General features: G+C 40.3%; 1 protein-coding gene across 1 annotated transcript in view; it reads right to left on the bottom strand.

Moving 5' to 3' along the window:
- Nucleotides 1–1,156: 1,156 nt before the first annotated feature.
- LOC126281187 (exosome complex component RRP43-like) overlaps nt 1,157–27,331 on the bottom strand; it is a 123,856-nt gene continuing 97,681 nt past the window's right edge. Inside the window, exon 6 of the mRNA XM_049979887.1 lies at nt 1,157–1,615. Coding sequence (XP_049835844.1) covers nt 1,408–1,615 — 208 coding nt within the window. The 3' untranslated portion in view covers nt 1,157–1,407. The remainder of the gene's footprint in view (nt 1,616–27,331) is intronic.

Genomic DNA, 27,331 nt, shown 5'->3' with positions numbered 1-27,331 from the left:
GATGCCTGAATCCTGACAAACCCAAAAAATACCACCACCCTGACAACAGTAACCACAGGGATTTTGCTTTGTGTGATATGGCCCCCTGCACATTTTCTTTTGCAAGAAACTCAGCCAACCTATCTTTCCCTCTCTTATTCAGGTAAAGGATGAGTCTAACAGATCCCCATCTCCCAACTATAGCAATACGCACAGCACTCTTATGAGACATGCAGAGGACTACACAGCTCCATGTTCATGTGGCTAACAGGAGAGTTATCCAGGGTGCTACAGGAGTCCACAAAACTCGCACTTGTGTATAATGTTGCAACTCCTATTCCATCCAAGTCACCCTCATCGCTACAATTTCTGTAAGAGCACTGCCCATAAATGGCAAGGTTCTAGGTTGAAGTCCCTGCTAGGAAGTTTCATAACAGCATACACAGCATTGCAGAATGGAAGATTCATTTTTAAACTGAAGATCTGATGGAGAAAAAGTCAAATTAATGGTCACTGTGTATGATCATCTGTTTATGATTTAAAAGCTTCTTTTGCTCCCTTTTATTAAACAAAATATACATGGACAGTATTTTTCATCAACACAAGAAGCTGTTTAATACCTCCAAAACCATTTTTCTGAATTGCCAACATGAGAGTGGAAATAACGTTTGCATAGTTGGTTTGAATAGGTGCCAAAGTGTATAGATCTTAATGGCAAATATTTTGAGAAACACACTATAAAGATTTTTACCTAAAAATGGTTTTCATACTTTGTTTTTGTAAAAACTTATAAGGCAGCTATTGTATTACTGTCTCAACCCCTTCAAATTACTTGTCTGTTGATCTCATTAAAGAAAAATGCAGATCATCTTTCAGTATTAGAAGAAAGAAGGGGAGGTCATTAGAATGAATATTGACATAATCATCTGTGACATATGCAGTGATCAAAGTTTTGTTTATTTCATTGTTGCAAATTTTTTTCAAAAGTGATTGCTAGTTTGAGCCATTATACCCAGTGAATCTGAAGACAGACCTCATTGATCTAAAACAGTAATCACTTGCAAAAAACACATACAACCTGCCACAACTAAATGAAGAAAATTTTGAGATAATTAGAGACAGATTACAGAGAAAACGTAACCTATGAATGGAAAAGAATGGAGAAGAAAAATCAGCATTGTCTTTTTCATAGGAGCCAAACTGGCAGTTTATTAAACATGTCTCATGATAATCTTTTGTTTCAATTAAACAATTGTACACACATTTATAAGAATTGAGTGAACTGGAATTTCCATTTTGTTTCTTTACTTTTTAATAAATCATATAAAAGTTTAACAATGGTACAAAATATACACAGTCAGTTTCTGAAGTACAACATTTGTATTTCCGCACACACAAAATGGCAATTTTAATTCAAAATTTTAAACTTTATTGACCCACTGCAGCACAAATTAAATTGTTTACTAGTTGTGATCTTTCTTTTGCTGCAGAAATGCAGTTCTGCAATTGCATTTCTAATAACGGTGTTCCTCCTGGTTTGTGAACAGAGCTTAACTGGTCTCCCTGAATGACAATACTCAGGACTCCACTGGCCATACTTTCTTCCTCATTTGTTGGATCAGCAATCACAGTGTCACTGGAAAAATAAACATATATTGGCAAAATCTTTAGAGCACAAGCGCCCCCCCCCCCCCCCCCCCCCCCCACACACACACACAGGGTGGTCCCTTGATTGATCATACCGGGCAATATATCTCACGAAATAGGCGTCAAACGGAAAAACTACAAAGAACGAAACTTGTCTAGCTTGAAGGGGGAAATCAGATGGCGCTGCCATAGGTCAAACGGATATAAACTGCATATTTTTAAATTGGAACCCCCATTTTTATTATATATTCATGTAGTACGTAAAGAAATATGAATGTTTTAGTTGAACCACTTTTTTTCGCTTTCTGATAGATGGCACTGTAACAGTCACAAACATATGGCTCACAATTTTAGACGAGCAGTTACAATTTCTTAAAATTAAAATACAGAACGTAGGTATGTTTGAACATTTTATTTCAGTTGTTCCAATGTGATACATGTACTTTTATGAACTTATCATTTCTGAGAACGCATGCTGTTACAAACATGATTACCTGTAAATACCACATTAATGCAATAAATGCTCAAAATGATGTCAGTCAACCTCAATGCATTTGGCAATACGTGTAACGAGATTCCTCTCAACAGCGAGTCGTTCGCCTTTCGTAATGTTCGCACATGCATTGACAATGCGCAGACGCATGTTGTCAGGTGTAGTCAGTGGATTACGATAGCAAATATCCTTCAACTTTCCCACAGAAAGAAATCCGGGGACATCAGATCTCGTGAATGTGTGGGTCATGGTATGGGGCTCCTACGTCCATTCCACCTGTCATGAAATATGCTATTCGATTCCGCTTCAACTGCACGCGAGCTAGGTGCCAGACATCCATCACTTTGGAAGTACATCGCCATTCTGTCATGCAGTGAAACATCTTGTAGTAACATCGGTAGAACATACGTAGGAAATCAGCATACACTACACCATTTAGATTGCAATTGATAAAATGGGGGCTAATTACCCTTCCTCCCATAATGCCGCACCATACATTAACCAGCCAAGGTTTCTGATGTTCCACTTGTCGCAGCCATCGTGGACTTTCTGTTGCCCAATAGTGAATATTATGCCAATTTATGTTACCGCTGTTGGTGAACGACGCTTTGGCACTAAATAGAACATGTGCAAAAAATCTGTCATCGTCCTGTAATTTCTCTTGTGCCCATTGGCAGAACTGTACATGATGCTCAAAGTCGTCGCCATGCAATTTCTGGTGCATAGAAATATGGTACGGGTGCCATCGATGTTGATGTAGCATTCTCAACACACCTTTTTGAGATTTCCGATTCTCACACAATTTGTCTGCTACTGATGTGCAGATTAGCTGCGACAGCAGCTAAAACACCTACTTAGGCATCATCATTTGTTGCAGGTTGTGGCTCACGTTTCACATGTGGCTGGACACTTCCTGTTAAGTTATTTAAGGCAACTATTCGGTGAATGGTCCGGACACTTGGATGACGTCGTCCAGGATACCGAGCAGCATACATAGCACACGCCCGTTGGGCATTTTGATCACAGTAACGATATCGACCTTTGCCACAATTGGTAAACGGTCCATTTTAACACGGATAATGTATCACGCAGCAAATACTATCTGCACTGGCGGAATGTTACATGATACCACGTACTTAGGGACCGATGACTGTAGCAGTCTGGTCCCTTCAACCCCACAAACCAACCAACCACGTACTTATAGATTTTTGACTATTACTGCGCCATCTATCACAAAGCGAAAAAAGTGGTCCAACTAAAACATTCATATTTCTTTACGTACTAGACGAATATGTAATAAAAAAATGGGGTTTCCTATTTAAAGAAATGCAGTTGATATCCATTTGACCTATGGCAGCACCATCTAGCGGGCCAACCATAGCGCCATCACTGCTGGTGAGCAGTGATCTCAGTTGGAGTGGGCAGTGGGGTACGGAACAGGTGTGGGGTGGGAATGGGGATGTATAACTGGGTATGGGTGAGTGAAGATTATGTGCTATTTGCGGGAGAGTGCAAGGACATGCTGGGGCAGGAAGGGCTGCAAGAGGAGAGAACCAGCAAAGGGATAAAAGTTATGCAAGTGCAGGTGCGGTGACAGCAGGTGTGTGTGAGATTAGTGTAGAGGCAAGTGGGGTCATGAAATACTATGGGTTGAAGCCAGGAGGTTTTGGGAACACCTTCACATTCAGAAAAGCTGATGTTGGTGAAAAACAAATCCAAATGGCACAGGCTGTGAAGCAGTCACCAAAGTCAAGCACAAAATGTTTGATGGCATGCTACTATTGGGTGATCTAGCTTGTCTCTTGGGCACATTTTGGCAGTAGGCATTCATTTTGACAGTCAGCTTGTTAGTGGTCATGCCCACACAGAATAACAAAAAGTGGTGCAGATAAGGTGATAGACCACATGGCTGCTTTCACTGGTGGTCCTGCCTTTGACGGGGTAGGAGATGCCCGTGAGAGGACTGGACTAAATAGTAGAGGAAGGATGTATGGGACAGGTCTTGAACCTAGGTCTGATACTGGGATATGAGTCATAGAGCATATGTTCACCAGCAGGAATGAAAAACAGATGGATGAGGATATTGTATAGGTTGGATGGGCTATAGGCAGAGGAATAATACTGTCGGAGGAATGAGAAGGATAGTAGGGAGGGTATTTCTCATTTCAGGGAAAACAAGGCGTAGTTGAAACATTGGTGGGGGATGTGATTTAGTTGCTCTAGTCTTGGGTGAGTCTGAGTCAAAAGGGGGGTGCACCCCCACTACCTTACTCAACTTACTTCTCCACCTAACCATAATCTGCCCACACTTCAGCAGTCATCCTATGATAACTTTCCAGAACTTTATAATCTCATATCTTGCCTCACTACCATTCCCCAAATCTGTCAATATGGAAACCAACCTCATATCCACATAAAGAACTACAATATGCCACCAAAAATTAATCCTACCTGCTTACAAAGGCTCCAGCACTGGGGTTACAAACCATATGGATTACCTCCATGATGGATTCCACCAGCTTTCAGACACGTCCACCTACAAGCTCCACCACAGTGACCCCATTCTGGAAATCCAGCACGATTGTTCAGGCTAGATGTGTGTAACGCTTTTGGTTTCTCCATTGCTGATGAGATAAATTTAGTGTACGATCAAGTTCCATATGAGCAACTGGAAACCCCCTGCTCTACATTTTTGCCTCTGTTTTCCCCTGGGCTCGGTTGTGCTACTGCTTTTCGGAATCGCATTAACATGAAAGACTCCACACGTCCTCATCTTTTTTGGGTGCGGCAGTTGCCTGTCACGTTGCACACTTGTTGTTGCTTGTCATTTGGCCTATTTCTTGCAGTGAATCGGGTATACCACTGGTCATGATTAGGAAGCCAACGAGTAAGCTTCGCCTCTGTGGTGACTTCAGTGTCATGCAGAGTCCACAATACATATACATCCTTTGCCCCACCATAACGATTTACTCGCAAAATTATTAGGCAGCCACTACTTTTCCAAGTTTGGTTTGACAAAAGGGTACCTGCAGCTTGCCTTGGATGAGGCCACTTGGCACCTTCTTGTTGTCAATACACATTTTGGTCCATACCGACATCAACGCTAGCCTTTCGGTGTTTCTAACGCACTCAATTTTTCAGCATTTTTTAGAATGCTGACAGCCTCTGAGCCTCTGTGTTTGGCTGCATCAATTACCTTGATGCTATCCTTGTTTTGAGTTCTTCCTATGGAGACCACTAAAATAAAACTGGTTATGGTGAGATAAATGTACTAAGCAACCTTGGATCATATGAAACAACTGATACTGAAAACATAAAAAACCAAAAATCCATTACTACAAGAAAAGAACTTTGTGAAGCAAAATTATATCCTCGACCTCATTTGAGTGAAGTAATGATGCTAAGATAATCAAAATGCTGTATATCATGTAATGAAGAACTGATGAATATATGAATATTGGTTTGTTATACTCCAGTTTTCTTATTTTGTATCAAAATTTCTCTCGAATTTTATGCTTTTAAAAATTTTTGGGGGGGGGGGGGGGGCAATTGTAATAAAACTGGTTATAGTGAGATGAATGTACTAACCAATTCTGGATCATATGAAATGACCAAAAACATACTGAAAATAAAAAAAACAAAAAATCCAGTACTACACAGCTAAGCAAAAATGTTTAAATACCAACTTTTATAAAACTTAATGTAATTACCACTATGATTATGGACTTCTCAAAAAGGTTAAACAATTCTTTATATTTTATTTATGAAATCTATGTTCCAAAGACGATTTTGCATAAATAGATCAATATATGATAGTAATTTCTTTGCTACATGTTGTTAGAGCTAAATCTTTGCTTTTTGTTCAGTTGGTTGTACGAGTTTGAAGTGCGAGGATGGAGTACGAGTGATGTGTGTTATACTGATTCATATTGTGAAGTGAAATCACTGAATATATATATGTTATTTAGGAAAGCCCATCTCTTTTTACATGATTTCATTGAAGCAACCTAATTTTCCTCTAGAAGATCATTCAAAGTTAATCCAAAGAAAGGAAATGGATACTGAACCTTCAACTCACAACAAAGAAGAGCAACAAAAAAAGATGAGTATTATTAATAAAACTAGTAATTTAAATTCAACTGCTGCTATCTCTTGCTGCAGTGTGTCACTATCTCAGCATGGCAAGTGCTGTGAAAATGTAACCAGACTAACAAAATTAGTAACTTACTTCAAAAATTAATGAATCAACTTTGAGCAACAAGAGGGTGGTGACAGTCAGATTATGGTGGTGCCACCAGGGATTTTCTGAAAGTAAAATGTGAATACTGTGTTGGACTATGTTTCTTGTTGCAGATTAAAAGGTACTGTGAAAATTTTATGCGAACGATAAGCCAGATATGACCCACAGCTACAAAACAGCAATAATAGCGGCAAAAAGTAGTTCATAAGTAGAAATTAGAAAAAGATTTAAAAAATAAATAAAAAAATGAGGTGAACAATTGAGAGCATTGACGTCCAACAACAACGTTAAGTACTGAAAATATTTTCTTCATTTTTTTTTCTTTTTGGTGAAGTATTTTGCTGTATTATTTTTAATAATGAGAGTAGTTGAAGAATCTGGAACAATAGGGGTAATAGAGAAATAGGATACATATATAGTGCAGTGAAACAAGAACAGCAAAGCTTTAGTAACGAACCTGAGAAACAGGAAAAACAAACAGATGAAGTAAAATGAGATGATGATAATGACCAGAGGACCATGCTGTCACTGTTAATAAAAATGTACAATGACCAGTTTGTAAAAACAAATGAGCAACTTGAAAATCATGAACAAGAAAATAAGAACCTATTCACAGAAATTGGTCATTCAGTAGGACCATTATCTGATTGTATTGGTAAAAATAAAGCTCACCTAAATGATATCAATCAAAAAATTAAGAAGTTAGATGGTTGGGTAGAATCTGTGGAGTCTAAAATGAAAGAAAATTGCTCAAATTCAACACTGAAGTCAAGAATGTCAAAAGATGAGATCACTGAAGATAGGAAAACAAACAAAATTGCTTTAGAAAAAGTGTGCGAGGAAATAAGTACAGTGGACAAAAATGTAAATAGTCGAATTTCTACTTTGGAGACTAATGCTGACACCAAACTTGCACTTGTTGAAAGCAGTTTTGTTGAATAGGTGAATACAGTAGACAGCACATTCTCAGAAAATGTAAAATTAAATAACAACAAAAGCAGCACCCAAGAAAGTAGTATCTCTGTTTTGAGTAAAAAAAATTGAGGAATTGTCTAATGATGTAGTTAATTGAAATCTTATAAACAATGCTGGTACCTTGTTTTGCAACATTACAGTAACAAAACTGTTCACAAAAGGTAATTTCTGTAGATTTTCTGCAGCTTTGCAGACCTACTTTAGTGTCTAATATGACTGATATTATGAAAATTAAGTTTGTTAAAAAGTTTCTGGAAGGTGAAGCGTTAAGGTGGGCTAATCAGTACACTAATGATGACACAACTTTCGTAGAGTTTCAGAAAGGATTTTTAGATAAATTTTGGCCATAGACTGAACACGCTAGAATAAAAAGTGAATTTCTCAACGGGCCAAATTACAGGGATGGGGCGAATTAGTATGAAATAGTTTTGCAAAAATTGACTTAAGAATTACCTTATTTGAGCAAAGCTTTTTATGAACTCACCCAGATTGATACTTTAAAAGGTTACCAGCTGAGGTACAGTGGGACCTAGTCTATGGGCCAGAGACACAATAGGACCGTTTTTGAAATATGTAGATAAATTAGAGAGAGTTCTGGGGGGAAAAAAACAGGCAAGAACAACTACAGTAGACACACACAGTTTGAAAGATGTAGTAACCAAAATTGGCATAGTAATAATCACAACAGGAGGGAACATAGTAATCACAACGGTAACAATTATCATCAGAAGGAACATAATAAAGTAAATGGTAACAATTTTCATTTTGGAGAGCAACATGGAAGTAGATGGAACAGAAATTGGAATAGAGGTGATAATAGAGACACAAGGATGGGGGAATAATAATAATAATAATAATAATAATAATAATAATAATAATAACAACAACAACAACAACAACAATTCTAGCTTGAGCCCCATTGTCAGCCCACAAGTTAGGAGCTCATGAAACATATAACAAATTAACCAGAAATTATACAAATACTGAAACACAAGAAAAACACTAACGAAGCAATCTGTTGCTATTCTGTTAATATGATATCTGTTGAGAAAGAAATATATTCCCCAGGTAAGCCAAAATGTGCAAGTAAGGTAAGTAAGTACACAGAAATTGAAAAAGAGGATACAGAAGAAATTAACTTATCAGAATTCTATTACTGAGTAGAAACTTGTCACTTGATAAATGCTGAAGTACCTGATTTCTGTGGTGATTTTGGAATACAGAAACTAATGGAAGAACCAGATGAGAAAAAAGTGAATACTGTATTAATGAACAGCAACTTAAGTGAAACTGGGTATTTAAACAGCAATAAAGTAGGAAATGATAATGCTGGTAATGTATGTGGTGATATTGATGATGTTTGCAGTATTACTGAATATAATAAATTGGAGATAAGTGATGATAAGTACAGTGATGAGGAAGAAAAGTATTTTGTTTGTTTTAAAAAAGAATTGGAGGCATTGGGTATTAGTAAGGAAAGGTGTAATAGTGGTTATGATAAAGGATTAAGGGACATTAATGACAGTGTCATAGGAAACAGAACTCTTGGTTTAATTACTAATAAAGTGGCATCTATAGATGATCATACTAATTCTTTTTTACATAATACATGGTTAAATAGTGATGCTATTGAGAAAGATGAAAACTTTAGAATCATCATAAAAATTTGTTTAACTTTATATTCAGACTGGTGACATAAAATTAAATATGTTATTGTCAAACAACTTAAAGAAAAGAACCATAGTAGTGATTTAAGTAAAACAGGTAAGTGTATATGGATTGACGAAATTCTCAGTGACAGTGATAATGCAGTCTGCGAAAATTTAAAGAAAGTGTGCCAAAGTAATGAAAAAGGTTAGAGCAACAACGATTTTAGAGGCTTTAGTTTTGAAGAGACAGAAGATGACATGTCATACAAGGATGTTAAGACTGATAAATGTACTGAAGTTTGTTGTCCGTTCAATAAGGTCAGAATAGTGTCTTGTTGACACAGACAGCCAAATTTTAGGAGTGACTGAATCCTCAAGTAAAACATTAAAACACGACAAGGGCTACGTAAAATTACCTGTAATTGGAGAACAGATTAAAGGTGCAACTGGGAAACATAGCAAAGTGATTAAAAGTAAGATTTTAATGACTTTTACAATTGAGGGAGTAACTTTTACATATGGATGTTTAGTAACTGAAGATCTTAGTGGACATCTTATTCTCGGCACCTCAACAACTTCAATGTCATTTGCTTTACCTAGTCCTATTCAACCCAACAAGCCACCTTCTTAGTTGTTGACCTCGACTTCAACAGCTGCCACCCATTCCATACCAAGAAGTCCCTTCTATGCAGCCTAGCCACCCATGGTCGTCGCATATGCAGTAACAAGCAGTCCCTCTCAAAATATATCGAGGGTCTCACTGCAGCCTTCACTGACCGTAATTATCCTCCCAACCTTGTACAAAAACAAATCTCCCATGCCTTATTTTTCCCAGTCTCCCACCATCCAGCCACAGTACCACCCAGGACTGGGGCAACTGAACTAAATCCTCCGCCACAGTTTCAATTACCTCCCACCGTGCTCTGAAATGAGAAATGTCCTGCCCACTATCTTCCCACCCCTCCCATAGTGGTATTCCACCATCCACCAAACCTACACCATATACTCATCCATTCTTACACAACCCTTGCTCCCAATCCTTTTCCTCATAGCTCATACCCCTATAATAGACCTGGATGCAAGACCTGTCCCATACACCCTCCCACCATCACCTACTCCAGTCCAGTCACTAACATCACCTATCCCACCAATGGCAGGGCTACCTGTGAAACCAGTCATGTGGTCTACAAGCTTAGCTGAAGCCACTGCACTGCATTCTATGTAGGCATGACAACCAACAAGCTATCTATCTGCACCAAAAAACTGTGGCCAAGAAACAAGTGGACCACACTGTTGCTGAACACACTGCCAAACATGATATCCTTCATTTCAATGACTGCTTCACAGCCTGTGTCATATGGAGCCTTCCCACCAACACCAGCTTTTCTGAGCTTCACAGGTGGGAACTTTGCCTGCAATACATCCTACGTTCCTATAACCACCCTAGCCTCAATCTTCGTTAGTCACTGTCTTCACTCATCCAGCCTCTTCCCTCTTCCCATTCCAGCACTACACAGCTGTCATTCCACCACCACACCTAGTCTTTTAATTTCTCTCCTTTTTCCACTACTTGCCCCCAGTCTTTTTATGTCTCTCCTTTTCCACTACTTGCCCTCCCTCCCCACCTTTCCCCTGCCCTCCATCTAACCTGCAGCACTTAACAGGCTGCCACCCCTATCATACTATCGCTACCCCCCCCCCCCCCAGCCTCCTTCTTACCCCCACCCAGTCACCACACCCATCAAGCACTGGTGCTGCTGCTCGTAGTGTGGTTTTGTTGCGTTTACGTGTACGTGTGTGTGTGTGTGTGTGTGTGTGTGTGTGTGTGTGTGTGTGTGTGTGTGTGTGTGTGTGTATATTCTTGACGAAGGCCAACTCAGCATCTCGGTTATATGGTGTGTGGGACCTTTTCTCTCATAATATATATACAGAGAAACAGATCATCCTGAAAATGTCACTGAACTTTTACACAAATTTAGAAATATTCAAATTATGTCTAGTTTGGATTTAACTGCAGGATTTCATTAGCTACCTTTAGCTCCTGAATTTTGTAAATATACTGTCTTTCTTTAGAGTGGTAGATGTTACCAGTACTGTGTAGTGCCTTTTGGTTTAAGTTCATCTGTAGCTGAGTTATAAGAACATTAGACTATGTACTTGGCCAGGATCAGGCAGGAAAACTTACTGTATATGTGGATGACATTATGGTAGCTAGACAAAGTTGGGAAGAGCATTTGGAGTTATAGAAGCAGGTATGCGAAAAATTTAGACAAGGCGGTATGACTCAAAAACACGAAAAATGAAAATTTTCTGTCCTTGAACTAAAATTCTTACGTCATATCATTACTATGGAAGGAATATTGGCAGATCCCCATAAAATTAAAGAAATTTCAGAGTTTCCAGCAACACGTAGTAGAGAACAATTTAAGTCTTTTTATGGTTTACACAGATTTTATCGAAAATTTGCGAGTGGACAGAGTTTGATATATCCTGCTTAAGCAATTTACTTAAAAATGAACACTAATTATGTTTGGACCCAAGAATGTCACCAAGCATTTGAAAATATTAAGAAAGAATTAAATACTCAAAATTTGTTGCATATACCAGATTTCATCCTACCATTTTGTTTACACACAGGTGGTATTGATATGGTTTGGGAGCATAACTGTTTCAGGAAAAAGAAGTTAAAGGGGAAATTGTATTTGACGCAATTGACTTTGCATGTAGAATGCTGTTACAATATGAAAAATCTTACATGGTGGCAAAAAAAGAATTATTAGCTGTTTACTGGGCATTTACTAAATTCAGAACCTACTTGTTGGGACATAAGGTAATTGTATATTTGGACCACAAAAGTATCAAGCTACCTATAGAAATGTAGACTATATCACAATAGGCTTACACAATGGGGAATGTATTTGCAACAACTTGATTATGAAATTAAATATATTAAAGGTGCAGACAATGATGTTGCAGGCACTTTGTCAAGGACACGATTGGGGGGGGGGGGGGGGGGGGTGTGTGGAAGTAATGAAAATTTTGATCAAAATGAGGAAAAAAGTTTAAAACCAGGTATATGAAGGATATACACGATGAGAATATTATTATGGGAATGAGTAACAAAATTAAAAGGAACCAATGCCATGAATCAAACTGAAAGTTAGTAAAGAGGTGTTTCGACAAAAGAGATTGTGAAAAATTGGACAGGTATTATAAAATATACAAAGGAACACTTTTAACAGATGTGGATACTAATGATTGGAAGATATGTTAGCCAGAGGAAGAAGAAGTTGATGAAGTATATACATGAAGGTTATGGACACTGTAGTATTAAAAAATGCATACAAAAGATACAAGAAAATGTTTATTTCTATAATATGGCTAAAAAGGTTCTGAAACAACTATATACTTGTGACAGGTGTCAAAGAGTTAAGGTAAGTGACAGAACTTGTCAAGGTGAGAAGCAAAATATAACACCTGACAAACTCATGGATTTAGTTGCTGTAAATGTTTATGGAAGTTTACCAAAAAGTAAAAATGGTTATTTTTAAATTTTTTTATGGTTGACATTTTCTCCAGATACATAAAATTATATCCTGTAAGAAAAGCGACACGTAAGGAGATTAGTGTTAAAATTGAAAAAGATTACTTCAAAAATGTAGGAAAACCTAAATTAATTGTGAAATTTCCTGGCAGATTAAAACTTTGTGCAAGACTAAGACTTGAACCCAGGACCTTTGCCTTTTGCGGGCAACTGCTCAATTATGTGAGCTACCCAAGCATGGCTTACGACCTGTCCCCCACACCTCTGATTCCCCCAATACATCTATAGGAGTGGGATCCCACTCCTAATGATCCAACTCCCCAAGACACTATCCAAATTGAACCCTGCCTGCAACAGTTCCGTCCTCCATCACAGCGGGACCCACCTCCTCTTCCTCAAAATCACCCTCTCCAAACCTTCCAGGAATTTCTCACTTCCAGCCTTGCCTCTCAATCTTTCTTGAAAAACCTTAATCCTACTCCCAACATCACCACAGCCAAAGCCCAGGCTATCCGTAATCTGAAAGCTGACCGATCCATCATCATTCTTCCGGCTGACAAGGGTTCCACGACCGTGGTACTTGATCGTCGGGAGTATGTGGCTGAGGGACTGCGTCAGCTTTCAGACAACTCTACATACAAAGTTTGCCGAGGTAATCCCATTCCTAATGTCCAGGCGGAGCTCCAAGGAATCCTCAGAACCTTAGGCCCTCTACAAAACCTTTCACCTGACTCCATCAAACTCCTCACCCCACCGACACCTCGCACTCCTACCTTCTACCTACTTCCTAAAATTCACAAACCCAAACATCCTGGCCGCCCCATTGTAGCTGGTTACCAAGCCCCCACAGAACGTATCTCTGCCTACGTAGATCAACACCTTCAACCCATTACATGCAGTCTCCCATCCTTCATCAAAGACACCAACCACTTTCTCGAACGCCTGGAATCCGTACCCAGTCTGTTACCCCCGGAAACCATCCTTGTAACCATTGATGCCACTTCCCTATACACGAATATCCCGCACGTCCAGGGCCTCGCTGCAATGGAGCACTTCCTTTCACGCCGATCACCTGCCACCCTACCTAAAACCTCTTTCCTCGTCACCTTAGCCAGCTTCATCCTGACCCACAACTTATTCACTTTTGAAGGCCAGACATACCAACAATTAAAGGGAACAGCCATGGGTACCAGGATGGCCCCCTCGTATGCCAACCTATTTATGGGTCGCTTAGAGGAAGCCTTCTTGGTTACCCAAGCCTGCCAACCCAAAGTTTGGTACAGATTTATTGATGACATCTTCATGATCTGGACTCACAGTGAAGAACTACTCCAGAATTTCCTCTCCAACCTCAACTCCTTTAGTTCCATCAGATTCACCTGGTCCTACTCCAAATCCCATGCCACTTTCCTAGACGTTGACCTCCATCTGTCCAATGGCCAGCTGCACACATCCGTCCACATCAAACCCACCAACAAGCAACAGTACCTCCATTATGACAGCTGCCACCCATTCCATATCAAACGGTCCCTTCCCTACAGCCTAGGCCTTCGTGGCAAACGAATCTGCTCCAGTCCTGAATCCCTCGACCATTACACCAACAACCTGAAAACAGCTTTCGCATCCCGCAACTACCCTCCCAACCTGGTACAGAAGCAGATAACCAGAGCCACTTCCTCATCCCCTCAAACCCAGAACCTCCCACAGAAGAACCCCAAAAGTGCTCCACTCGTGGCAGGATACTTTCCGGGACTGGATCAGACTCTGAATGTCGCTCTCCAGCAGGGATATGACTTCCTCAAATCCTGCCCTGAAATGAGATGCATTCTTCATGAAACCCTCCCCACTCCACCAAGAGTTTCTTTCCGCCGTCCACCTAACCTTCGTAACCTCTTGGTTCATCCCTATGAAATCCCCAAACCACCTTCCCTACCCTCTGGCTCCTACCCTTGCAACCGCCCCCGGTGTAAAACCTGTCCTATGCACCCTCCCACCACCACCTTCTCCAGTCCTGTAACCCGGAAGGTGTACACGATCAAAGGGAGAGCCACGTGTGAAAGCACCCACGTGATTTACCAACTGACCTGCCTGCACTGTGACGCTTTCTATGTGGGAATGACCAGCAACAAACTGTCCATTCGCATGAATGGACACAGGCAGACAGTGTTTGTTGGTAATGAGGATCACCCTGTGGCTAAACATGCCTTGATGCACGACCAGCACATCTTGGCACAGTGTTACACCGTCCGAGTTATCTGGATACTTCCCACCAACACCAACCTATCCGAACTCCGGAGATGGGAACTCGCGCTTCAGTATATCCTCTCTTCTCGATTTCCGCCAGGCCTCAACCTCCGCTAATTTCAAGTTGCCGCCGCTCATACCTCACCTGTCTTTCAACAACTTCTTTGCCTCTGTACTTCCGCCTCGACTGACATCTCTGCCCTTACTCTTTGCCTTTAAATATGTCTGCCTGTGTCTGTGTATGTGCGGATGGATGTGTGTGTGTGTGTGTGTGTGTGTGTGTGTGTGTGTGTGTGTGTGTGTGTGTGCGCGCGCGTGCGAGTGTACACCTGTCTCCCCCCCCCCCCCAAGGGAAGTCTTTCCGCTCCCGGGATTGGAATGACTCCTTACCCTCTCCCTTAAAACCCACATCCTTTCGTCTTTCCCTCTCCTTCCTGAAGAAGCAACCATCGGTTGCGAAAGCTAGTAATTCTGTGTGTGTGTTTGTGTGTTTTGTTCATGTGCCTGTCTGCCGGTGCTTTCCCGCTTGGTAAGTCTTGGAATCTTTGTTTTTGATATATTTTTCCCATGTGGAAGTTTCTTTCTATTTTATTTACATCATCAGAAATATGTAATTATGGTTTTTCGTACATTTTTGTGCAAACTTCTAATTTTTGTTTGTGCTATGTTACTTTTCTAGTTGTGAATAAGTTACGATTTGTATTTTATTATATTCTTTATGAGAAGTAATTGATTTTTTTTACAGATTATTTGTCAATGTTTAGAGTAAGCTTTAGGCGCAAGACTCAGTTCCTGCACATTTATTCAGTTCTTAATATAACTTTCTTTGTGGCATATAACAGATTAGTATTTGTGTAATTTCCATGTTATTTTTAATAAAGATATTTATGTAAAAAGGCTCGGGAATCAGGAAAGTGACCATTAGAGAATTTCCTTTTGCTGTCTAGAATTACTTTCATCCAATGAAATTGTGACATTTCATGTGTACTTGTTTTGGGACTTCTGTGGAAAGCAGTACACCATTTCTCACAAAATAACTGCAATTTCTTGTGCTGTATATAATTTACTTACATTTACTATGATAGATATTTTTTGATGTTTAATATTATTTTGTACATGTACTGAATTTTCATGTTGCCCCACTGAATCAGAGTGCTTTATGTAGCTATCAAAGAAGAAATTTAAACATTATAGTGACTAATAAGAAATGAACAGCACTTTACAGCAAATTTCAGTGTTGTTCTCATTTTTGGCATAATTTATGGCAAATATTCTTTTTTATATGAGTAACCAAATAATTTAAGTAAGAATGAGCCAGTTTTCTCATCCTGTAACATAATTTAAAAGACTTGTAAAGCAATTTTTCATATGCTACTGTATAATCTATTACGTGATATGAAAATTAATGATTGCAAAAGTTTGTAACAATCAGAGACTAAAGAACAAAATGAGTGATAAAACTGATAATTTTGCACATGGAATATGTACAGGGTCTGCTGACTTTGGGAGGCACGTCATTTGGCAAGCGGTGCCTTCCCTAGCTGTGTATCTATTCTTAATTTCTAGTGCACTTTATTCTAACTCTTTCCTATCTGTGCTCTCCATTCCCCCCCCCCCCCCCCCCCCAAATCTATCTGTGGTCTCTCCTATTTTCTGTCACCACAACTTCTGTGGATGAGGTAATATGAGAGTTCTACATTTAGGGCATAAAAAATTCTTGCAAAATAGAGCACAAAATAATTTTTGTTGTAGCATATTTTTATATGCCAAGGGTTCATGTTCTTTATGAAAGTTAAATTTGGAAATAAGATGCTGTAATATGTTGTTACAAAAAACATGTAATTGGTGTTATGAGAAAAAGGAGTAAATTACTAAGTACATTAATTTTTTCCTGTGACCTAAAGTATTTTGCTATATTTTCTTTAAAAACACTTCAAAGATCTATATGGACTAAGATGTTTTCTTTTGATCATAGGGCTACAATCAATGATATTTCTCTTATGGAAGACTGATTTATAAATGTTGGTATATAGACTTTTTCATTAAATACAAGTTCTACTGTCATTCCAATAAATAAAAACACTATTATGTGTACCACATATGTTCTATGATATTTGGCAATAATTTGAGAGTTACAGAACAGATAAAAGGCCAGACTTTGAAACTGTTTTGGAATTTGTGAGAAAAGAACTTTGTAAAGCAAAATTTTGCTCTTAATGTCATTTGAATGAAATAATGATGCTAAGATACTCAAAATGCTGTGTATCATGTAATGAAGAACCGATGAATATTAATTTGTTTAACTCCAAAACTTGTTGGCATAACCAGTTTTATTATCTTTTATCAAAATTTTTCTTGCATTTTATGCTTTCAATTTTTTTTCTGGGGGGGGGGGGGGGGGGGGTTGAAGGAGGAGGTTGAGGCAGTTGTAATAAAACTGGTTATGATGAGATAAATGTAGTAACCGACCTTGAATGATATGAAAAGACCGATACCATACTGAAAACAGAAACCAAAAATCCACTACTACACAACTGCTTAAATGTCAACTTTAATACACACTTAATGTAATTACAACAATGATTATGGACTTCTCAACAACAATAAACAATTATTTACATTTTAGTTATGAAATATATGTTCCAAAGATGATTCTGCATAAACAGACTGATATGACTGATATATAATAGTAATTTCTTTACTGCATGTTGTTACAGGTAAATCTCTGTATTTTTTGTTCAGTTGGTTGTACAAGTTTGAAGTGCGAGGGTGAAGTACAAGCTATGTGTGTTACATAGATTTGTATTGTGAAGTGGCATTGATTTGTATTGTGAAGTGAAATGACTGAAAATATACATGTTATTTACCAGAATGTCCACCATGTGTTTACATGATTTCGTGAAGCAACCCAGTTATCCTCTAGATGACCATAAAAAGTTAAACCAAAGAAAGAAAGTTGATACAGAACAGTCAACTCACGACAAAGAAGAGAAACAAAAAAGATGAGCATTATTAATAAAACTGGTTATTTAAATTCAACCGTAGGGATCTCACACTGCAGTGTGTCACTGTCTGTGTGGCAAATGCTGTGGAAATATGACCAGCCACCCATATCAGTAACTTACTTAAAAAATTAATGGTTTGACTTTGGGCAACAAGAAGGTGAAGATGGTCAGACCACCTTATCAATCTCCAATCATTTTCTTCTGTTTTGCATTCTGCAGGTTGAAGTGCAATGTTGCCAAATCTCAATTTTTTTCACCTGTCACTTGAGTACCTAGGTTTTGAGGTTTCTTGCACATGGGTCAAGCTATTGTGTCACAACATTGACGCAACTGCGGCTTTACCGAGGCCGACCTCTGTTAAGGAACTACAAGTGTTTCTAGGTAAAGTTGCATACTGCCATAAGTTTTTACCTGACCCTATAACTGTTGCTCAGCCCCTGCACGTGCTTTTGCATAAAAATGTTCTTTTTTTTCTGGTTTGCCAGCTTGTGACCAAGTATTCGCTTTGCTTAAATCTGAGCTTGAATCTGCCCTGTGTCTGGCCACTTTTTAGCCAGGTCAGCGTCTCATGTTGGCTACAGATGCCTCTCAGCATCTTCTTGGCGCTATGTTGGTGCACAAATACACGAATAGGTTGAATGACCCATTGCTTACACTTCTAAGACTTTAGCTTCTGCTCAGCAGTAGCATTCTCAGATTGAAAAGGAGGTTTTACCAACTGCATTCACCCTCAAGAAATTTCACATCCTCCTGTGTGGTTCTAAGTTCTATTTAATCATGGATCACAAGCTGCTGGTTGCTGTTTTTAAGCCTTCGACTTTCATGCCAGACAAGGCAGCACATTGTTTGCTGTGGTGGGCTCTTTTCTTCTTCTGTTATCATCATAAGATCCATTACAAACCAACAGCGCAACACACTAATGCCAATGCCTTATCCTGTTTTCTGATTGGGCCGGATCCAGCATTCAATCAGGATGAGTTGTTTCATTTCTATTTAGATACTGAGAACCAGAACACAGACCATGGTTTTCCGATCATTAGTGCCACAATAGCATCAGCCATTGCCGCAGATCGTGAACTTAGTTGGATGCTCTCTTTCTAATTGCTTCTCTCCCCAGCACCATATACCTGTGTTTGATGTGGCTCTTTTGTTAGCTATGGAGGACAGTGCTTCCCACGTTACGATTCCCAATTCCTTATGCCATACTATTCATGCATGTCAGTCACTGGGGTCCGCTTGTACCAAAGCTTTCACCCGCCGGCATGTGTACTGGCCAGGCATCGATGGGGGACATTGTACAGCTTATCACTGCTTGCAGTCGCTGCATTCAGCAACATGCCGCCTCGTGCGCATCTTTTTGTCCCTGGCCGATGCTGCAGTGCCCATGGGAGCGTCTCCAAGTCAATTTTGCTGCGCCATTCCTAAATCAGCATTGGCTCACTGTAGTGGATGCCTATTCCAAGTTTCCCTTTGTGGTACCTTGTCTGTCACGTCCACAGCGGCCAGTGGGGAGGCGTGTTTATAGCGATAAGAAGTGCAATAGTAGCGAAGGAAATTGACGGAGATTCGAATTGTGAAATGATTTGGGTCAAGGTCATGGTTAAAGCAGGCTCAGACATGGTAATTGGATGTCTCTATAGGCCCCCGGGCTCAGCAGCTGTTGTGGCTCAGCACCTGAAGAATAATTTGGAAAATATTTCAAGCAGATTTCCCCACCATGTTATAGTTCTGGGTGGAGATTTTAATTTGCCGGATATAGACTGGGAGACTCAAACGTTCATAACGGGTGGCAGGGACAAAGAATCCAGTGAAATATTTTTAAGTGCTTTATATGAAAACTACCTTGAGCAGTTAAACAGAAAACCGACTCGTGGCGATAACATATTAGACCTTCTGGTGACAAACAGACCCGAAATATTTGAATCAGTTAATGCAGAACAGGGAATCAGCGATCATAAAGCGGTTACTGCATCGATGATTTCTGCCATAAATAGAAATATTAAAAAAGGTAGGAAGATTTTTCTGTTTAGCAAAAGTGACAAAAAGCAGATTACAGAGTACCTGACGGCTCAACGCAAAAGTTTTGTCTGAAGTGCAGATAGTGTTGAGGATCAGTGGACAAAGTTCAAAACCATGGTACAATATGCGTTAGATGAGTATGTGCCAAGCAAGATCGTAAGAGATGGGAAAGAGCCACCGTGGTACAACAACCGAGTTAGAAAACTGCTGCGGAAGCAAAGGGAACTTCACAGCAAACATAAACATAGCCAAAGCCTTGCAGACAAACAAAAATTATGCGAAGCGAAATGTAGTGTGAGGAGGGCTATGCGAGAGGCTTTCAATGAATTCGAAAGTAAAGTTCTATGTACTGACTTGGCAGAAAATCCTAAGAAATTTTGGTCCTGTGTCAAAGCGGTAGGTGGATCAAAACAAAATGTCCAGACACTCTGTGACCAAAATGGTACTGAAACAGAGGATGACAGACTAAAGGCCGAATTACTAAATGTCTTCTTCCAAAGCTGTTTCACAGAGGAAGACTGCACTGTGCTTCCTTCTCTAGATTGTCGCACAGTTGACAAAATGGTAGATATCGAAGTAGACGACAGAGGGATAGAGAAACAATTAAAATCGCTCAAAAGAGGAAAGGCCGCTGGTCCTGATGGGATACCAGTTCGATTTTACAGAGTGTACGCGAAGGAACTTGCCCCCCTTCTTGCAGCGGTGTACCGTAGGTCTCTAGAAGAGCGAAGCGTTCCAAAGGATTGGAAAAGGGCACAGGTCATCCCCGTTTTCAAGAAGGGACGTCGAACAGATGTGCAGAACTATAGACCTATATCTCTAACGTCGATCAGTTGTAGAATTTTGGAACACGTATTATGTTCGAGTATAATGTCTTTTCTGGAGACTAGAAATCTACTCTGTAGGAATCAGCATGGGTTTAGAAAAAGACGGTCGTGTGAAACCCAGCTCGCGCTATTCGTCCACGAGACTCAGAGGGCCTTAGACACGGGTTCACAGGTAGATGCCGTGTTTCTTGACTTCCGCAAGGCGTTTGACACAGTTCCCCACAGTCGTTTAATGAACAAAGTAAGATCAAACAGACTATCAGATCAATTGTGTGATTGGATTGAGGAGTTCCTAGATAACAGAACACAGCATGTCATTCTCAATGGAGAGAAGTCTTCCGAAGTAAAAGTGATTTCAGGTGTGCCGCAGGGGAGTGTCATAGGACCGTTGCTATTCACAATATACATAAATGACCTGGTGGATGACATCGGAAGTTCACTGAGGCTTTTTGCAGATGATGCTGTGGTGTATCGAGAGGTTGCAACAATGGAAAATTGTACTGAAATGCAGGAGGATCTGCAGCGAATTGACGCATGGTCCACGGAATGGCAATTGAATCTCAATGTAGCGAAGTGTAATGTGATGCGAATACATAGAAAGATAGGTCCCTTATCATTTAGCTACAAAATAGCAGGTCAGCAACTGGAAGCAGTTAATTCCATAAATTATCTGGGAGTACTCATTAGGAGTGATTTAAAATGGAATGATCATATAAAGTTGATCGTCGGTAAAGCAGATGCCAGACTGAGATTCATTGGAAGAATCCTAAGGAAATGCAATCCGACAACAAAGGAAGTAGGTTACAGTACGCTTGTTCGCCCAATGCTTGAATACTGCTCAGCAGTGTGGAATCCGCACCAGGTAGGGTTGATAGAAGAGATAGAGAAGATCCAACGGAGAGCAGCGCGCTTCGTTACAGGATCATTTAGTAATTGCGAAAGCGTTACGGAGATGATAGATAAACTCCAGTGGAAGACTCTGCAGGAGAGACGCTCAGTAGCTCGGTACGGGCTTTTGTTAAAGTTTCGAGAACATACCTTCACCGAAGAGTCAAGCAGTATATTGCTCCCTCCTACGTATATCTTGCGAAGAGACCATGAGGATAAAATCAGAGAGATTAGAGCCCACACAGAAGCATACCGACAATCCTTCTTTCCACGTACAATACGAGACTGGAATAGAAGGGAGAACCGATAAAGGTACTCAGGGTACCCTCCGCCACACACCGTCAGGTGGCTTGCGGAGTATGGATGTAGATGTAGATGTAGATGTATTTTGGCCTTGTCTAAGATTTATGCAATTGAGGGTCTCACATATACCACAACTCCCCCCCCCCCCCCCTTTTCATTCTCAATCTAATGGTGAGGCTGAGTGCACAGGTCGGACATTTAAAATTCAGGGGCAGAAATATGTATGTGGCTGGTTCTTTGTAGCTGCTTTGGTCTATTTCTTGAGTTCATACTGTTTCACATTCCTGGGGGACAAGAGCCTGGCAGAACTGTTACATGGACACCAACCACGAAACCCCCTTCACCTATGGCATCTGATGCTGCTTTGCCAGGTCTGCGATGGTTATTGCCAAGTGCAATGGTCTGGGCTTCCACCTTCCCCGCACCCACCAATACCAGTTCATGTATCATAGACGATCAGGTTAGCACCAAAGTGGGGGTTGCTGCCTGGCAGATTGCTGTCTGGGGTCCCTTGCCTCTGCCCCCACTCCTCGACTGCTGTTGCGAGTACAGCCCCCGCTGCACCTGATGCTGCAGGCACCGCCCTCTCCATTGCTGGGTTCTGAGAAGCCATTGTATTTTCTTCCCAGCATAAGGAAACATTTGGAAAATGTAATCAAAAGAATGGCTAAAAATGAAACAGACAGAATTCCTCCAGAAGCTTTCAAACTATCTTGCTTAATTGCTGCCATTCCTCCAACATGCACTTCAGTTGACAAGAGTTTTTCTTAAGAGCATAACAATGTATTTGAGCAACAGTACGACACAAGACTGCCTATCACCTCTTCTTTGTAACTCAATTGAAACACCAATATGCTTCGTTGAGGTGCAAGGTATGATGTCAGCAAATTATTTGGGAAGGAGGAGGATTGTCAAGCTAACCTATTTTACATGTAACAATGCTCAAATGTCCTATCTAACAGTTCATTTGTACATAAAAGTGTCATTATTATTACTATTATTATTATTACTATTATTATATCATCATCAATACTAGTAATAGTAATGTTGGAGGTGATTGGTGTTGGTGGTGGAGTTGGCAGCAGCCTTGAGGGGCACTAGGTATGCTTGCATTAAAAGAGAAAGAAAGGAAATTTTCCATTGTGTTTCCTGGCCTCCCCAAAATTTATGCCCATGATCTGCCACTGGTGTCAAGAATAAATTTCAAACAATATATCATTGTGAGAAGTACATGGTGGTCAAAAAGAATTTTTTGTTGTCAGGAGCTTTCAATATGAGTATGAGAAGCAGTAAAGAGATCATCATTAACAAAGAGTGAGAAATTGTCATACAGAAATTGAGTAATATTTAGATTACGTTCGGTCATGGGCTTACATGACCGTAAGTAAATTTGAGCTACAAGGTGAGATATGGGGAAAAAATGTTGTTAAAGAGTAGGCTAATTTACAAAAATAGCATCAGGAAATTCCAGCAGGCTGTAATAACTTTAATAGTAAAGGAGACAGCTCACTAAACAATAGAATCACTCAGTCGTCAACAAGCACACAAGAAAGAATGAACACTTGTCAGCTTTGGACGAATCCTTTAAAAAGCTAAGGTGCGCTCGTGCACAACCTATGCGGCTACATTGTGTCTGCTGAACAGACATTCAAAGACAAGACATATATGAGACAGTATATTGGTACAGGAATGGGAACTATTTGGTCCAAATAAAACATCATTACAATAGTAAAAGACGGAATAACTCTCATATTACTTGAAAATCCTCTCATTTCATTTGCTTTTCCAAAATTTTAAGTTAATGTTCCTGCTCTGAAAATATTTTGTTTACTACAATTTTTCATCTGATAGTTTCATAGGTTTTACCTGTCTGTTTACTACCTCCTTCCCACCATCCCTACCAACACCAATTGGTTTCAATTAAGTTACAGCTTTGGTTCTGTACAGTGCGAAAAAAGCTTGAAAGTTAACATTGTACGAACAAAGGTAGAGTTTTCATTCATTGTCACATACTGTAGCAAATCCCAGTTATACACTATGTGATCAAAAGTATCTGGACACCTGGTTGAAAATGGCTTACAAGTTCATGGTGCCCCCCCCCCCCCCCCATCGGGAATGCTGGAATTCAATATGGTGTTGGCCCACCCTTAGCCTTGATCGCAGCTTTCACTCTTGCAGGCATACGTTCGATCAGATGCTGGAAGGTTTCTTGGGGAATGGCAGCCCATTCTTCGCGGAGTGCTGCACCAAGGAGAGGTATCAAAGCTGGTCGGTGAGGCCTGGCACGAAGTCCGCATTCCAAAACATCCCAAACAGGTTCTACAGCATTCAGGTCAGGACTGTGCAGGCCAGTCCATTACAGGCATGTTATTGCTGTGTAACCACTCCACCACAAGCCGTGCATTATGAGCAGGTGCTTGATCGTATCAAAAGACGCAATCACCATCTCCGAATGTCTCTTCAACAGAGGGAAGCAAGAAGGTGCTTAAAATTTCAATGTAGGTCTGCACTGTGATATTGCCACACCAAACACAAGCGGTGCAAGCCCTCTCCATGAAAAGCACGACCACACCCTAACACAACTGCCTCCAAATTTTACTGTTGGCACTACACTCGCTGGCAGATGATGTTCACCAGGCATTCGCCATACCTACACCCTACCGTCGGATTGCAATGTTGTGTACCATGATTTGTCACTCTACACATTGTTTTTCCAATGTTCAATTGTCCAATGTTTACGCTCCTTACATCAAGTGATGCTGCGTCTGGCTTTTACTGGTGTGATGTGTGGCTTATGAGCAGCGGCTCGACCACGAAATCCAAGTTTCTTGCTTCCCACCTAACTGTCATAGCACTTGCAGTGGATCCTGACCAGTTTGGAATTCCTGTGTGACGGTCTGGATAAATGTCTGCCTATTACAGATTATGACACTCTTCAATTGTCAGTGGTCACTTATCAGTCAACAGACGATGTCGGCCTGTATACTTTTGTGCTGTATGTGCTCCTTCATGTTTCCATTTCACTGTCACAGCAGAAACAGTGGACCAAAGAACGTTTAGGGGTGTGGAAATCTCGCGTACAGACATTTGACACAAGTGACAGCCCATCAATTGACCACGTTCGAAGTCTGTCAGTTCTGCGGAGCGCCCAATTCTGCTCTCTCACAATGTCTAATGACTACTTAGGTTGCTTATATGGAGTACCTGGGAGTAGGTGGCAGCACAATGCACCTAATAGGAAAAATGTATGTTTTTGCAGGTGTCCATATACTTTTGATCACATAGTGTATGCCTTTCATTTCTCGTCTGTGGGAACTTCTAAAGGGCTGAAGAACCAAGTGGTTAAATGTCATTATATTTACTATTTCTAGACATTCATTTTTCTCCTTTTCAACATAGGTCGTGGTGTTTGCAATTCATGAATATCTATAAGAAAATCAACACAAAATGAAAATATAATCAAATGTAAATATGATAATGGGAAGTTCTGGGTGGTATTGAAACAATGGAAGGCGTAGAAGGCGAGGCACTGAACAGTCAATAAACACATAAACAAGACTGAAAATTGTGATCCTGCCTCTGATAGGGTAATATATTTCTGTGAAGGGAGTGGAATAGAACATGCTGAACAGATACATACAATAGGTCATACCTGAGTGCCCCAAAAGGATATGCCCCATGCAACAGGGAGTTGGGTGCAGGTGTGGCATAAGAATGGAGCTGGATATTTTGTAGATTGGGTAGGTGGCAAAATACTACAACGGGAAAGGTAGGAAGGATTGTGAATATGATGTTCCCCACTTCTGGGCACGATGGTAGGTAGCTGAAGCCCTGGCCAAGGATGTGGTTAAGCTGTCCCACTCTAGGGTTATTGGGTAATGAAAGAAGTGCTCCTTTGTAGCTGGAACATGAGGGTGGTCGGAGGATTAGGGATATGTGTTATAGCATGAACTAGGTTTGGATGACAGTGCCTGCTGATAAGACCTTACTATACAGGGTGATTCAAAAAGAATACCACAACTTTAGGAATTTAAAACTCTGCAATGACAAAAGGCAGAGCTAAGCACTATCTGTCGATGAATTAAGGGAGCTATAAAGTTTCATTTAGTTGTACATTTGTTCGCTTGAGGCGCTGTTGACTAGGCGTCAGCGTCAGTTGATGCTAAGATGGCGACCGCTCAACAGAAAGCTTTTTGTGTTATTGAGTACGGCAGAAGTGAATCGACGACAGTTGTTCAGCGTGCATTTCGAACAAAGTATGGTGTTAAACCCCCTGAGAGGTGGTGTATTAAACGTTGGTATAAACAGTTTACAAAGAATGGGTGTTTGTGCAAAGGGAAAAGTTCTGGACAGCCGAGAACGAGTAATGAAAATGTAGCACGCATCCAGCAAGCATTTGTTCACAGCCCAGGAAAATCGACTCGCAGAGCTAGCAGAGAGCTGCAAATTCCGCAATCAACTGTATGGGGAGTCCTACGAAAAAGGTTAGTTATGAAACCTTATCGTCTGAAATTGGTTCAAGCACTGTCTGCAGCTGATAAAATTAAAAGAATCAATTTCTGTGATTTTATCCTTGCTCAAATGGAAACAGATGAATCTTTCGTTTCAAGGATTGTGTTTAGTGATGAAGCAACTTTCCACACTAACGGGAAAGTCAACCGTCACAATGTCTGTACGTATATGGGGCACTGAGAATCCGCGGGAAACAACTCAGTATGAACGTGACTCGCCTAAGGTGAACGTTTTCTGTGCCATTTCAGCCAATAAAGTTTTTGGTCCCTTTTTCTTCGAAGGTGCTACTGTAACTGGACTACAGTATCTGGAGATGTTAGAGAATTGGCTGTTCCCTCAGCTCGAACAAGAAGCACAACAATTCATATTTCAGCAGGATGGAGCGCCACCACATTGGCACTTATCTGTCCGTAACTACCCGAGGCGATGGATCGGCCGCCAGGCAGCCCGTGACAGAGCACTTCATCACTGGCCTCCAAGAAGCCCTGATCTTACCCCGTGATTTTTTCTTATGGGGGTATGTTAAGGATATGGTGTTTCGGCCACCTCTCCCAGCCACCATTGATGATTTGAAACGAGAAATAACAGCAGCTATCCAAACTGTTACGCCTGATATGCTACAGAGAGTGTGGAACGAGTTGGAGTATCGGGTTGATATTGCTCGAGTGTCTGGAGGGGGCCATATTGAACATCTCTGAACTTGTTTTTGAGTTTAAAAAAAACCTTTTTAATTACTCTTTGTAATGATGTATAACAGAAGGTTATATTATGTTTCTTTCATTAAATACACATTTTTAAAGTTGTGGTATTCTTTTTGAATCACCCTGTATAATAATACTGAGTAAGGGAGCACTTGTCACCACAGATGCACCATCCGTGGTGGCCTGACTGTATGAGAGAGACATTTTAGTGCAGTTCTTTAATGGTTTTAGGGTGCAGAACTGCTACAATCAGTAGCACCTGGTCTGTGACTTAGGAAAAGGTAAAATAAATAAATACATATAAA

This window comes from Schistocerca gregaria, chromosome 7 (assembly GCF_023897955.1).
Source record: "Schistocerca gregaria isolate iqSchGreg1 chromosome 7, iqSchGreg1.2, whole genome shotgun sequence".
In the NCBI taxonomy this organism is placed as follows: Eukaryota; Metazoa; Arthropoda; class Insecta; order Orthoptera; family Acrididae; genus Schistocerca; species Schistocerca gregaria.
Note: the sequence above shows the minus strand (reverse complement) of the source record. Positions and strands in the feature narration are given on the sequence as shown.